The following is a 13694-nucleotide window of genomic DNA, read 5'->3' on the forward strand; positions in this document are numbered from 1 at the left end:
AAACTGATCGAAACACTCCGAGAGTTGTTGAAATGATGACGTCATCTCGTTAGGATCTCCCTTATGGGCCTCAGACACCAAGGTCTGCCCAAAGCCCCGCCCCCAACAGGCCTCAGAGTGCTGGCCAATCACGGTGAAGAGGTTTGTGGAATGGGGAGCCTTAAAGAAACAGGAGCTAAAGCCATGTCCACACGTAGCTGGGTATTTTCCCCGTCATTCATTTTTAAAAATACTTTCGTTCCACACGTAGCGAGCGAATCTGATAAGTGCAGCTTAAGACATACCAAACCCATATGTGTCAGTGTTTTCCAGATGTAAAACCTGTGCCAGCCAATCAGAATTAGCCCCTTCTACAATCTTCATTTTGTCTGAAATTTTTGGAAAACATTGTTTTTAGACGTAAAACTGCAGTTGTCTTTCTTTCTTTTTTTTTTTTTATATATACTTTTTGTTTAGCATTTATAAGCATGTACACAGGATAAACCTAAATTATGTTGATCTAAATAACCTTGGCATTACAGCTGAAGAGTACAATTATACTTTCCCGGGAAATACAAGTATATGTGTACATACACAAACAAGAAAGATTTTTGTAAAACTTTAAAAAATTTTTTTTTTTTTTAATTTATCTTTTTCTGTCGGTCTAACCCCCGAGAACAAAAAATGTTTTCAGTGTTCTTAATTTTTTTTCTTTTGCTTTCTTATGTTAACTTTAGAGAAATGTTTAGAGTGTAAACTTTTTTCTCCTATGTGTGTTTTTATAGTTTGTTTATAGTTTGAAACGTTCTGATTATCTGTGACAAAAAACTTGGATCTTAAATAGAGCTGGTTTTGTTTCCATCTAAATATTTAATTATGAATAATCACTTTTTTCACATTCTGTCAGTTTAGTATCAGGAATAAAATTCCAGATGTGTAGATTTTTATTTATTTATTTTAATTTTTTTTATGGTTAACCTCCAAAGAAAACGTTTATTTGCTGTCATCAGTTTTTATTTATTTTTTTATTTATTTTTTTTATTTTTTTTGGGGGGGCTTTTATGTCTGTAATTACAGCTGAAGAGTTCAATTATACTTTCCCAGGAAATACAAGTAAAGGGGTACACACACAAACAAGAAAGATTTTTGTATAAGTTATACACCAGTTCAACTTCATTATTAAGGTAAATCCTCAGCAAAAACAAACAACGCAAACAAACAAAGAAAACAAAAAAAGAAAACAAAAAGCTTGGGTTTCATGTGGAATACAGGTGTAAATGTACAAAAATATATGTGGTTTTCCAAATACCCAGCTACGTGTGAACATGGTTTAAAACTAAGCAATTTTTTTTTTTTTTGCAAACATGAAGTGTGACAAACTGCAGTTCCTCGAGTGTCCACTAGAGGCTGGCTCCTAAAGCACTAAGGAGGAAATACACACTGCAGAAAGCTGAGCTTTGCAGCAAGAATAATTATGTTTGCAAACAAGTTACAAAAAAAACACCAACACATCACTTTTCAGGTGAATTTTGAGTTTCCTTACTCTGAAATTTCAAAGATATCAGAACAAGATTGGCACAATTAGGAGCAGGGCTGCTGGATGCTCTGCGGTTGTTAGCAAGGAGCAGTGTTACTAACTCCTCAGTAAAGAAAGTCGCTAACAATTGCTAAATGGCGTCTTCATCTAATTTGCATAATAAGCCATTAGTGTGAAATCGTTATGGACGCAAGGAGAGAGGAATAACAAATTCCAAATACCCAAAAACTATCCGTCCTACTTTCTATGAGTTTGGGACTGGAAAAAGTGACCTTGCAGAGACGAGCATGAGCCTGATTCATTTTGATGCAGTTGGCTGTTCTGGCTGTAGCTGTGAGTGACAAGGACTTGTCCGTCTGTGAGTGTTTTGGATCAAGATTTCAGAAAAGTTTCCACTTTTTGGAAAGTTGCAAGAAGGGTCTGAAAAGTTGCTCAGTATAGTGACAGAGTTGCTAAGTTTGTAGCACTGGTGAGAGAAAGAAACATTGGCATTGAAAATTGTGTTTTATAAAAATTTTTAATGGCATCAAAAGACGAAATTGCATTAATAACATTTTACCAAAGTTAAAAACACCAACTCCAAATGTTTTATATATTTTTTACATTTTTTAAAGTTTTTGCATTCTGATGTTTTTTGAATTTAAATCATATTTTTTTTATTTGATGTCATGTTTGATCAATGACAGTTTATAATTTCAACGTTTTTCTCTTTTGATCACACTTTTTTTTTTTTTTTTTTTTTTTTACTAAATAATGAATAAAATATGATTTGAACTCAAAAACATCAGAATGCAAAAATTTATAAAAATGAAAAAAAAAAAAATCAAAAACATTTTGTGTTTGTGTTTTTAACTTCAGCATAACAATATTAATGCTACTTCCTGTTTTGATGCCATTATACATTTTTTACAATACACGTTTTTTAAAGCCAATTTTTCTTTTTTTAAGAATACCAAACATTAAAGACATCGTTTTATTTCCGTAGAATTTCCAATACGGCGTCATCTGTTGATCAGCCCCCACACTGCCCCCTGGTGGCCGTGCCCTCAGTGTGTGAATGACCTGTAATGTAAAGCGCTCTGAGTGGTCTGTCAGCCCCTGTTAGCCTGAGCTCGTTTCTTCAGAGGTGTTTCAGGACCTAAAGCGTTGTTTCTGTGTGAATGCCTCTTCAGTGTTTCCCTCTCTATCCCTCCTCTTTCCCTCTTTCATCCTCCTTCAGCAGCGTCGGCTCGCTGCCTTCACCTCCTTCACCTCCTTCACCTCCTTCACCTCCTTCACCTCCTTCAGTCCTGCTCTCTGAGTCTTTGTGGCTCCAGGTCTGTGTGGGAGTGATTCATACTGTGAATCTATGCTCCTCTCTGACTCTTTCCCCTCAATCAAAGTGTTGTTCAGGCTTTGAACACGCTCAGCAGCCATCGATAAGACAGAGACGTGATCCCTGACCTGCTGCCCGATGGATTTCATTAGAGCTCACGCCACGAGGAACGGCGTCCTGCGTCGTCCTCTGAGACGTCTGAAAACATCGATACAGAGGAGGGAGCATGGCGCTGAGAGGTTCACCGCTCTGTGAGAGACTGAGTGAGCAAATAGTTCAACAGGTTGAGAAAAATGAGCTCTGGGTGGACGAGATCCTCAGGCCTACAAACAGCACTACATTAAATCAGACATGACTCTGAAGTGGAAGTCACTGCATGGACTCTGAAACAGCTCCAGACTCCAGTCTGTAGCTTCATAAATTTTATTTATTTTAATTTATTCGTTTATTTGGCAGGGACATCGCAATTGTACATAGTCACTAAAAAGAAGCTGTTTAGTTTATAGCCAAGGCTAATTCTCAACTCCTGTCCATGGTTGGGCCTTTCTACATTACATAACACAAGAAATTACAGTGAAACATTAATAAAATCTATTAAAAAAAGAAAAGAAAGAAAACTAAAACTTTTAAAAACTAATACTATCAAAATTAATACTCGAATAAAACAAAGTCAGGTTCAAACTTTGCCATGCCAAGGGGAAACAAGATATAAACCTGATCCAAAAACCAGTCTGTTTTATTTAAAAAATAAAATAAAATAAAAACGATAAATTAAAAAATATCAAAAATTTGCTGAAATTAAAAAAAAAAAATTCAACCTTCAAAAATTTGCAAAAAAAAAAAAAATTCCAGATTTGTGAAAATTTAAGGTTAGCCATGGCTGCATGGGAAGTTAGTGGGCTGTTGATGTTGAAGGAGGTGAAGTTAAGATTTATGAAAGTGTGCATCTGATGTCATAGTTTCATATTTTAAATAAATTTGCAGAAATATAAAATATTTGCTGAAATTCCATACAAATTTGAAAATAAAAAATAAATAAAAATTTACAAAAATTTTTAAAAAATTGAAATGTCAAAAATAAAAAAGGACAACAAAATGAAATTTAAAAAATTCGCAAAAACCTCAAAAAAACGTGAAACTTCCAAAATGTCAAAAAAAATCATTAAAATATTGCAAAAATTTTGCAAAATTGTTGAAACTTGAAAAATTGTCAAATTTAAAAAGATTTTTAAAATATAATAAATGAACAAAATGTTCAAAAATTTGAAAAAAATAAAAAAAAATATTTTCATTTTTATTTTGAATAATACTTAATTATAAATAAATATTCATATATATATAAATACTTTTACCTGTAATTTTTTGTTGCTTGGTAATACCTTACCACATGCATTTAGTTAACAAAATGTTAACGTGTGATTTTATTTAGTTTCAGTGTCTTTAATAATCAACACCCTCTGTAAGAAAAATAACAATTCTTTATTTCAATGATATTTTTTAAAGCTACAAGGAGCCACTGCAGAGGAGTCAAAGGGCCGCATGAGGCTCCAGAGCCACAGGTTGAACACCCCTGCTCCAGATAGTCTGAACTTAAAGTTTTCTTCACGTTTGATTAAGTTTAAATTGTTTCTGTCAGTTTGCCAGAGAAGCTTCCAGAGTGTTTTTAAACCTACTGAAGCTTCACACACACACACACACACACACACACACACACACACACACACACACACACACACACACACACACACACACACACACAGTTAACTCCCTCCTGTCATATCAGGAGTGTATCGTGCTGCCGTCCCGCCTCGCTCCACTGATCTGCTTCTGTTTTGTTCTGATGCGCTAAAATTAAACAAAGCCCGACACTCGATCTCCAGTGGAAAACATGCTGCTGCCTCTACTGCCCCCTTGTGGGCTCATACTTCATTACCTGGCTCCAGCACACACACACTCACACACACTCACACACACACACACACATGTGCTAACATGCAGACCGTGCAGACATGTAAAGACGCTCTGAGATTTGAAACGCCGTGTCGCCCTGAGGCTGTTTTGGATTCATTTTGCGCCTGACGTCAGCTGCCATTCCACATATTCACGGCATATTGTGTGTGTGTGTGTGTGTGTGTGTGTGTGTGTGTGTGTGTGTGTGTGTGTGTGTGTGTGTGTGTGTGTGTGTGTGAGAGAGAGACAATAAAAGAGACAGAGAAGATGTTTGACCGGTTCGTCCGCCTAAATCCAACATTTTAAACTTGAGCCGATCGACCCACCGTGTCGTTTTCCAGCTCTTTTTCCAATAAGCTGCACCTTACACACTTTTCTGTGCATGCACACACACTCACACACTCACACACACACTCTCACACACATGCACGTACACACAGGAGGTAATACTCTGTCCAGGAAGTGTCTGGACGTGCATCCTGCCCGAGCAGCTGCTGCAGCCCTGAGGTCAAACTGAGAGGAAAACACAAAGACGCTCCTCAATAGATAGAAAGTCCTCCTCCTCCTCCTCCTCCTCCTTCCTCCTCCTTCCTCCTCTCAGTGGGGGTGTGTCATCGTTTCATCTCCTGTCTCCTCACATTTCAGAATTTCTGATTTCCTGAACACACCTTAACACACACACACTCTGACGCACACACACACACACGCGCTCAGGCACCTGACGCTTCAGACGATGCTCTTGTGTAAGACTCAGGCAGCTCCTGGAGGAGCGAGGAGGAGCACCTGAGGACAGAGGAGAGCTCTTTTATTCCCTTTCTGGACGGATTCAGAGACGATGGAGGGACAGCGTGTGAGCCGGCCTCCGTAGGACTCCAACCAAACACACACATCCAATCACAGGAGCACACCTGTCCGGACTCTCCAGGTGAGAAGCATCAGGTAAGAAGACAAACACTCCTCCTTTTGTCAGAAGAGTGTGAGAACAGCGCTGAGACACAAAAGGAGGATTGTGAGCGGCAGCGCTGACAGTAAATCATGAGGAAGGAAAAAACAACACCTGAAGTGCTTCAGCTTCAGAGTCTGTCTGCGGGAGCCTGAGGTAGGAATGACAGCGAACAGGAGGCTCCTGTGTGGCCTCCAGGCGCCCACAGGTACGACGCTTTCACAGAATCACATACGCTCAGAAATCATCGCTTTAAGGTGTTTCACCTGCAGACGACAGACTCTGAGTCTCTGTGTGAGTCAGAGATTCATCGTTTGGTTTGTGGTGACAGACAGGACGAAGAATCAAAGAGTTTCATCTGTTTTTTCTTCTTTAAGATTTAAACCATATCCCTAAACTTTCAGCAAACTGAGGTTTCAGAGCAGAGAAGTGAAGCAGGTGTTTAAAGCTGTTTTTAAAAGTCGTTATTAGTTTGTATTCCTCCTTTTTCTTTGGACTTAGAGTCAAAAAATTGGAGTTCAGAGGCTACAGTTACAGTTTGTTTAGAGAAAAAGTTTTTATATCTTAGCCAACTGCTGTGGCTTTACCATTTGAAGCTGTTCATCAGACTTAATTTGTTAGAATTTCAGAAATAAACTGGAAAAATTGAGCTGCTCTAAAACTTTTTACTAGTAATGTATATGGTATAGTTTTTCTGCTTTTATCTGTAAATATTTTAATTTGTCCCCCATTGTTCCCACTATTTTTAACCTTCTTTTTTCAATATAATTTTCCAATTTATCCAATATTTTTTTTCCATATTGATCAATATTTATCCATTATTCTTATCCATTTTTATTTATTCATTGATTGTTTTTTACCCAGTTTTATTCATTAGTTTTAAATTTTTAAAAAAAAATATTTTTCAACAAAGTGTTATCCATTATTTGAACCCACTTTTTGGTAATTTGTATCCATTTTTTTAAATCTATTTTTCATCCATTATTTGAATCCATTTTGATCTATTATTTCTTTGATTTTTTGTCCATTTTCATCTATTAATCAATATTTTTTAACTAGTTTTAAACACTTTTTTAATCTATTGTTTTTGATTCATTGATAATTTTTTAACTAGCTTTATCAAGAATTATTTATTTATAGATTATTTTTCTAACTGCATTTGATCCATTTTTATTTATTTATCAATTATTTTTCAACCAAATTTTATCCAATACTTGAACCCGATTTTTGATCATTTTTATCTTTTTTTGTCTATTTTTTTCATCCATTATTTGAATCCATTTGGTTTTATTATTTTTTATGAATTATTTATCCATATTTACCTATTAATCAATTATTTTTTTACCCAGTTTTATCCATATTTTTGTCCATCTTTTATTTATTTATTAATTGATCATTTTTTCCTGGTTTTACTCACATTTTTTTCAATTTTTATTTATCTAAAGATTACTTTTTAACTGCGTTTTATCCATTTTCAACCCACTTTCAAAAAGTCATTTTATTCTTTTTTTAAAAAAAATATTTTGTCATTCTTTTTTATTTGTTCTTATTTATTTACCCACTATTTCATTACTCATTTAACATTTTTTAAATCTATTTATTATTTTTTATCTCTTTTTTTAATCCACTGTTTTTTAATCAGTTTTATTCAGTTTTTAAAAATCTCTTTTTATTGCTTGGCTTCACCTCATTGTAGAAGAAAATTGGTTTCCTTACTGTTCATGTGACAAACACTTTGAATCTTGATGTAAACTTCAGCCTGTGGCCCTAAAGATATTACCACAGAGAGACGACCCCCTGCTGTGTGGAAAAAAAAATCCCAAGTTATTGAATTTAGCTTAAAGTGAGTCAAACTTTGGTCACATGCTGCTGTTTTTCCTAAAACAAAGAAGAAACAGATCAAACTGTGTCTAGTCACAGAGGAACTTCAGTTATTTTCAGTTTTTCTGACCTGTGACTCGTGGAAATCGTTAATGTCAGTCAGCTCGTTGAATAATTAAAGGTCTAATCTCCCACAGAGATTCAGTATCAGCTTATTTTGATAAGCTAACACCGTATCATGCATGCAGCCACAGCCCGCCTCCTGTTGAGCTGTGAGAGCAGCGAGGCGTAACTGTATCCTGCGTGTCCGCCCCTGCCCTGCAGCCCTGCAGCCTCTCTGCCGCTCCGCAGACAAAGCCTGAGATATCGTTAGACGCGTTGGTTTGTTAGGAGCTGAAGCTGTGTGAGAAACCCCCCTGACTGAAACCATGATACTCTCTGATCCAGTCCACGCTTCAGCCTCAAACCTGCACTGAAGGAGAGATGCGTGCAGAGATAGAGGAAGAGGAAGCTGCTCACAGAATAAAGAACAGAGGAATAAAGAAATAAATTTTAATATTGGGGCGGTGATGGAGGGATGGGGAAGTAGCTGACACCAACAGGTGTGCAGGTGAAACCTGGGTTTCTTCTGAATTTCAGGAGGATGTTTGGAGTTTGCTTTGAAGGCGGGGGGAGATGGAGACCTGGGCTTCATGTGGTCCTGGTTCTGCTGCTGGCAGCTGGTCCCCCTAAAGGTACCTGGTGATTCACATCCCAACAATAAGGAGAGGTTTAAAGTTTCTCGTTGATCTACACCACGGGGCGTTCGTGTGTTTTCTCCTTCCAGCTCTGAGCTTCTTCCTCGGAGACACCAAAGCAGTGTTAACCGGCTGTGAGGACCACTGGACCCTGCAGGACCGGGTCAACATGCCACAGATCTCTCAGATGACGGTGTGCGTGGACATCCGCGTGGTCGTACCCGGAGCCTGGGTGGCGTTCTCCTACAGCTCAGTCCACGCACCGCGACCCGAGCTGGGTCTGGAGGGAGACGATGAGGCGCTGTACGGGTGGCTCCTCAGGGTCAGACACAGGTTTCCTCTCAGACTGGCTCCGTTCTTCTGGCATAGGGTGTGTCTGAGGAGGGACGTACGGCATAACTCCTTCAGCCTGGAGGTAAGGCAGCTCTGAGGAGGTGTTCACAAAGGATTCTGGGTAGTTAGGGCCTGTGTCCGCCAACAGCTTTGGTTAATGAAGTGACATTTATAAATGTAACTGCTACAGACATTAAACATTTTTAAGCTGAGTGCCAGAGTGATGTGGAAACAAAAACAAACAATAAAAACCAAGAATGCTGTGAAGAAAGAGACAGCTGGGAATGCTTAGAACACTGATAACACTGAACACGTTGAGAACAATGAAAATGCTGAGAACGCTGAGAAGCTGAGAACGCTGAGAACCAAAGAGTGCTTTAAACACTGAGAACATTAAAACATTCTTAAGACATTGAGAACACTGAAAACACTACAGATCTCCTACGATTGCTAAGAACACTGAAAATGCTAAGAAAACTGAGAATAATAAAAAAATGCTTGGAACACTGACCGCAATGAGAATGCTGAGAATGCTAAGAACATTGAGAATGCTTAAAATACTGAGAACACTGAAAATGCTGAGAACACTCAAAACACCAAAAAAGGGTATGAACCTTAAGAAGACTAAAAATGCTTAGACCACTGAGAATGCTCAGAGACTAAGAATTCTCAATACACCTGAGAATTCTGAGGATACGGAGCATGCAGAGAACACTGAGAATGCTTAGAACACTGAAAATGCTTAGAAAACTGAAAATGCTTAAAACACAGATTTCTGAGAACACTGAGAATGCTTGGAACACTGATTATGCTTAAAACACCAAGAATATCAAGAACACTGAAGTGCTGAGAAAACTGAGAATGCTTAGAACCAAAATAATGCTGAGAACACCAAGAATTTTGAGAACACTGAGCATGCGGAGAACACTGAGAATGCTTAGAACACTGAGAATGCTGAGAACACTGAGAATGCTTAAAACACTAAAAATACCTAGAACACTGAGAATATCAAGAACACTGAAGTGCTGAGAAAACTGAGAATGCTTAGAACCAAGATAATGCTGAGAAAACTGAGAATGCTGAGAACACTGAGAATGCTTAAAGACTGAGTTCACTGAGAACACTGAGAACACTGAGAATGCTGAGAACACTGAGAATGCTTAAAGACTGAGAACACTGAGAACACTGAGAATGCTGAGAACACTGAGAATGCTTAAAGACTGAGATTACTGAGAACACTGAGAATTCTGAAAAGACTGAGAATGCCTTGAACACCAAGAATAGCTTGAACACTGAGAACACTGAGATTGCTTAGAACACTGAGAACACTGAGAACACTGAGAACACTGAGATTGCTTAGAACATTGAGAACACTGAGGCATATGTGAGCACTGAAACACTGTGATTGCAGGGAACACTGAGGATGCTGAAAGCTCTGAGACTGCTGAGAACAATGAACAGACTTTTAATTTGCCTTACACTGAGACTCTCCACTGACACATCACCAATACTCCGTAATACTTAGTTTGCAAACTTAACTCAGTTCTGCAGAAACGTACGAATCCTTCAGAAAAACCTTTGGAGACATCAGGTTTATCAGAGCTCAGATTGTCCTCAGCAAACCTGCTGCTGTCTCTGACGATCATCGCTGCGTGATAATGCTCATAGGGATTTTGCAGAAAGGTGGTCTCAGGTTTGTTTTAGGATTTCATGGCTCTGATCAGAGGACAGCCCAGCAGACAGAGCAGGAAACCAGGAGGGAGGACTCTAGGAAGTCAGACTCACCACTTCATTTGCCTGAATTTTCATGTGCTGCAGGTCGACGGGAGTGTGGTCGCTGAGAGGACGGTTATCGCCAAGGCCATCCCCCCCTCCGGCTCTCTGTGGCTGGGCTGCCGTCCCCAGGACCGGCGGCGGAGAGCCGTGAAGGGGACAATCGAGCTGTACTTGTTCCGGATGTGGGCGGACCTGAGGGAACACGGCTTCTGCGAGGACGGCTCTGTGATTGGCTGGGACGCTGAGTACTGGGGGGTCACCAGTCTGAGAGCCAGGCAGAGGGACCCTTACCTCATGTGTGGTGAGACGGGCACAGACAGTTTCTCCTGCATGTTTCAACTTTAGGACTAATCCTTTGTTTCACTCATGAGTGTAGACGACTTAGACTCTTGATTTACCTCTGAAGACGTGTCTAAACTCAGTCAGGCGCCTGTGCATGCAGGACGTATGTCTTCACGGGGTCTTCATCTCTAACCCTCGTCTCCTCGTGCATGACCTCGGAGCATGCTCAGTGTTGAATGTTGCATGTTTTCATGTGTTGTAGACCACAGGCGGTTGAGGCGTGAGGCTCGTGCTAAGAGAAGCGTTACTAACGGTGTGTATCCAGGTGACTCTGACTCTTACCTGCACGCTGTGTCTGTTTGTCGGACTGATGTTTGCGTCTCTCGTTTCAGCGCTCACAACGGGCCTTGGTCGGATGTTCTCACCTCCACCCGGTAAATGACTTCTGCTTTTTTTTTTGGTAAGCTCTCTCCTCTGCTCCCCGATAATTGTTCATTTTTTTTCTTTCCCCAGAAGTTCCTGAAACAACCTCCCTGAGTCCAGCCGTCACAGGTGAGAGGAACTCCTCTGAGATGTTTTAAAGATGTTAAAGTATCTTTCCTCTGCAGACTTTAAACTCTGCTCATTTTCAGGACGTACTGTACCTTAGAGAAACTGACTTATCCTTAAGTTTTGGATAATTTTGATTTTAAATCCCAAAAAACATGACCCATTATATTTCAAAACCAAATTTATTGTGGTTGGGATAAGTCATTAAGTTCTGTGTGGTTTTCTTTTGCTTAAAGAGGAGGAACTGTTCTTTCTTTAGTCTTTATTTTGTCCCTCTGGTGCCGCCGTAGTATCTTAGTAGTAAAATCCGATTTTCATTTTAAGATTATCTCTTTCTTTTTCTCTCTGGTGTCTTGGAAAACCATTATTTAGGTTTAGGGGCCTGTTTACGTGAAAACAGTTTTAGGATAAAACTTTAAAAAATTGTGTGTGTTTTGGTCTCTTGTTCACACAGAAACAGCGTTTTAGCCGACCTACAAAGGAAACCTTTGAAAACGGCATTCAGAGCAGAATTTTGGAAGTTTTAAGTTAAATGCTGGCATCACGCTACATTTTGTACACCTCACCTGAAATAAAAAAGTCATTACTGAGCCACAAAATCTACTTTATTTTTAAAATAAAGACGGTTAAGTGTAAAATATTCTATACATAGTTAGAATCTAGTGAATAATTATTAAAAGAAGAAGTTTTTGAGATTTTAAGGTTTTTTATTATCTTTAATACATTTGTAAAAAATTTGAAATTATTACATTCAAAAGATAACAACATTTTAAGAATTGCCAAAATAAAAATATGAAATTTCAAAAAAGTGAAACTTTTTTTAAATTTTAACATTTTTTCAAAAGATTCAATAATTCATTTTATTTTTAAAAATTTGAAAATTTTGTAAAAATGTCAAACAAATTTTAGATTCCAAAAATTTGAAAGGAAAATTATTTTTTCTTAAAGATATAAAAATAATAATAATAATTTTCGGTGCAAAATTGTGGAATTTAGAAATGTATGTGTGTTTAAGTATACATGTATAATTTTTTTTTTTTTTTGGTTAGCGCTGTTTTCATTACTATCATTATTTAAGACAATTCAATTTGATAAATGTTGAGTTTTGACTCTGATTGAAAAAAATAAAGCAATACAAAAAATATATTTTTATTATAAATCTACAAAAATTTTACATTTTTCGAAAGAATAACTTCATTTTAATAACTTAATCAATAATTTCATTTTGCATCAACAACAGTTTAAAAAAAAATACATAATTATAATAAATTGCTAATTTTTTGGAAATTGCAAAATGAAAACAAATTTTGAAAAAAGGCCATAAATTTCCAAAATCCGCATATATTTCAAAAAAGAAATTCAATACATTTTTAAAATATTGTAAAACGTATGGAAACATTTTGACATTTTTAAAATTTGTTAGATGTTTTTAATTGAAACCTCAAAAATGTGAAAAAAAACATTTTAAAGGTTAAAATTGAAAAAAATTAACAAAACATTTTTCAAAATTTGCAAAAATAAAAAGCAATTTAATAATTTAAAAAAAATAGAAATAAGAAAAATCAAAAAAAAAAAAAAAAAAAAATTACTGAATTTGGTTACACATTTTGGTAGAATTGCCTGACCTATCATATTTTTGTTTTTTGGTAATGTTTTGCCACATTTTGAGTTTATATTAATCCAGCATGTTGTCAGTGAAATGAATCCATCCACACAGAACTAAAATCTGTATTTTCTTCCAGATTAGTCTTTTTGTAGATGTAGTTTTCTTCCCAGGGCTGTAAAACTTGAGGTTAGCCACAGGTGCATGGAAAGTTGGTGGGCTGTTGATGTTGTAGGAGGTGAAGTAGAGCGGTGGCAGGCTTTATTGACAGATGGGATGAAGATGTAGTTCAACTACATGTTAACACAGGATTTTTCTCTGTAAAACATGACGTTAAGTTTGTTTATTTCTTCATTTTCTTCTCCTTTCAGGCTCCTTGTTTGTGAACTGTGACATCAGCCCGCTCTGTTCTGATAAAAGTAAGAAAACCATCGTTCCTCCTCTCTGATTGATTCGTTTCTACATTTACCCACTAACGGCGCTCTCTGTCCTGCAGACGCTTACTTCTGGATGTCCCTAGCTGTGGACACTGAAAAGGGCGATAAAACTGAAGCAGACGTCCACAAACTGGTGAGTGAAAATGTCTCAGTGCACTTTGTTCTGTTTTTTCTGATGCACCTTTAAAGTCTGCAGCCTTTCATGGTGCATGCCTGTAATAGCTTTGAATGTCAGCTAGCCACAAACGAGTCTTTCCGGGGGAGGATTAGTCAGCAGGAGGAGCACATTCCAGCTCCGTGAGGCACCTGAAATTTCTTCTTCTTCATATTTCCACCGTGTATTGCAACTCTTTCTGGATTTCCTCAAACTGTTTGATCTCAAACTGGAAACATGTTTGTTTTTATTCATGTATGGAGCTCTTGATGCTACTC

At 37.6% G+C, this 13694-nt stretch overlaps 1 protein-coding gene across 1 annotated transcript in view; it reads left to right on the plus strand.

Annotated features, from left to right (window-relative positions):
- The first annotated feature begins 63 nt into the window (after window positions 1–63).
- Window positions 64–13694, plus strand: part of adgrg2a (adhesion G protein-coupled receptor G2a) — a 29901-nt gene continuing 16270 nt past the window's right edge. Inside the window, exons 1-8 of the mRNA XM_074694037.1 lie at window positions 64–133; window positions 5530–5706; window positions 8185–8286; window positions 8372–8697; window positions 10434–10692; window positions 11066–11107; window positions 11187–11225; window positions 13322–13395. Of these exons, the coding sequence (XP_074550138.1) occupies window positions 64–133; window positions 5530–5706; window positions 8185–8286; window positions 8372–8697; window positions 10434–10692; window positions 11066–11107; window positions 11187–11225; window positions 13322–13395 (1089 nt within the window). The remainder of the gene's footprint in view (window positions 134–5529; window positions 5707–8184; window positions 8287–8371; window positions 8698–10433; window positions 10693–11065; window positions 11108–11186; window positions 11226–13321; window positions 13396–13694) is intronic.

This window comes from Halichoeres trimaculatus, unplaced genomic scaffold, assembly GCF_033239565.1.
Source record: "Halichoeres trimaculatus isolate MK-OKI-2021-1 unplaced genomic scaffold, fHalTri1.1 fHalTri1_scaffold_18, whole genome shotgun sequence".
Lineage (NCBI taxonomy): Eukaryota > Metazoa > Chordata > Actinopteri > Labriformes > Labridae > Halichoeres > Halichoeres trimaculatus.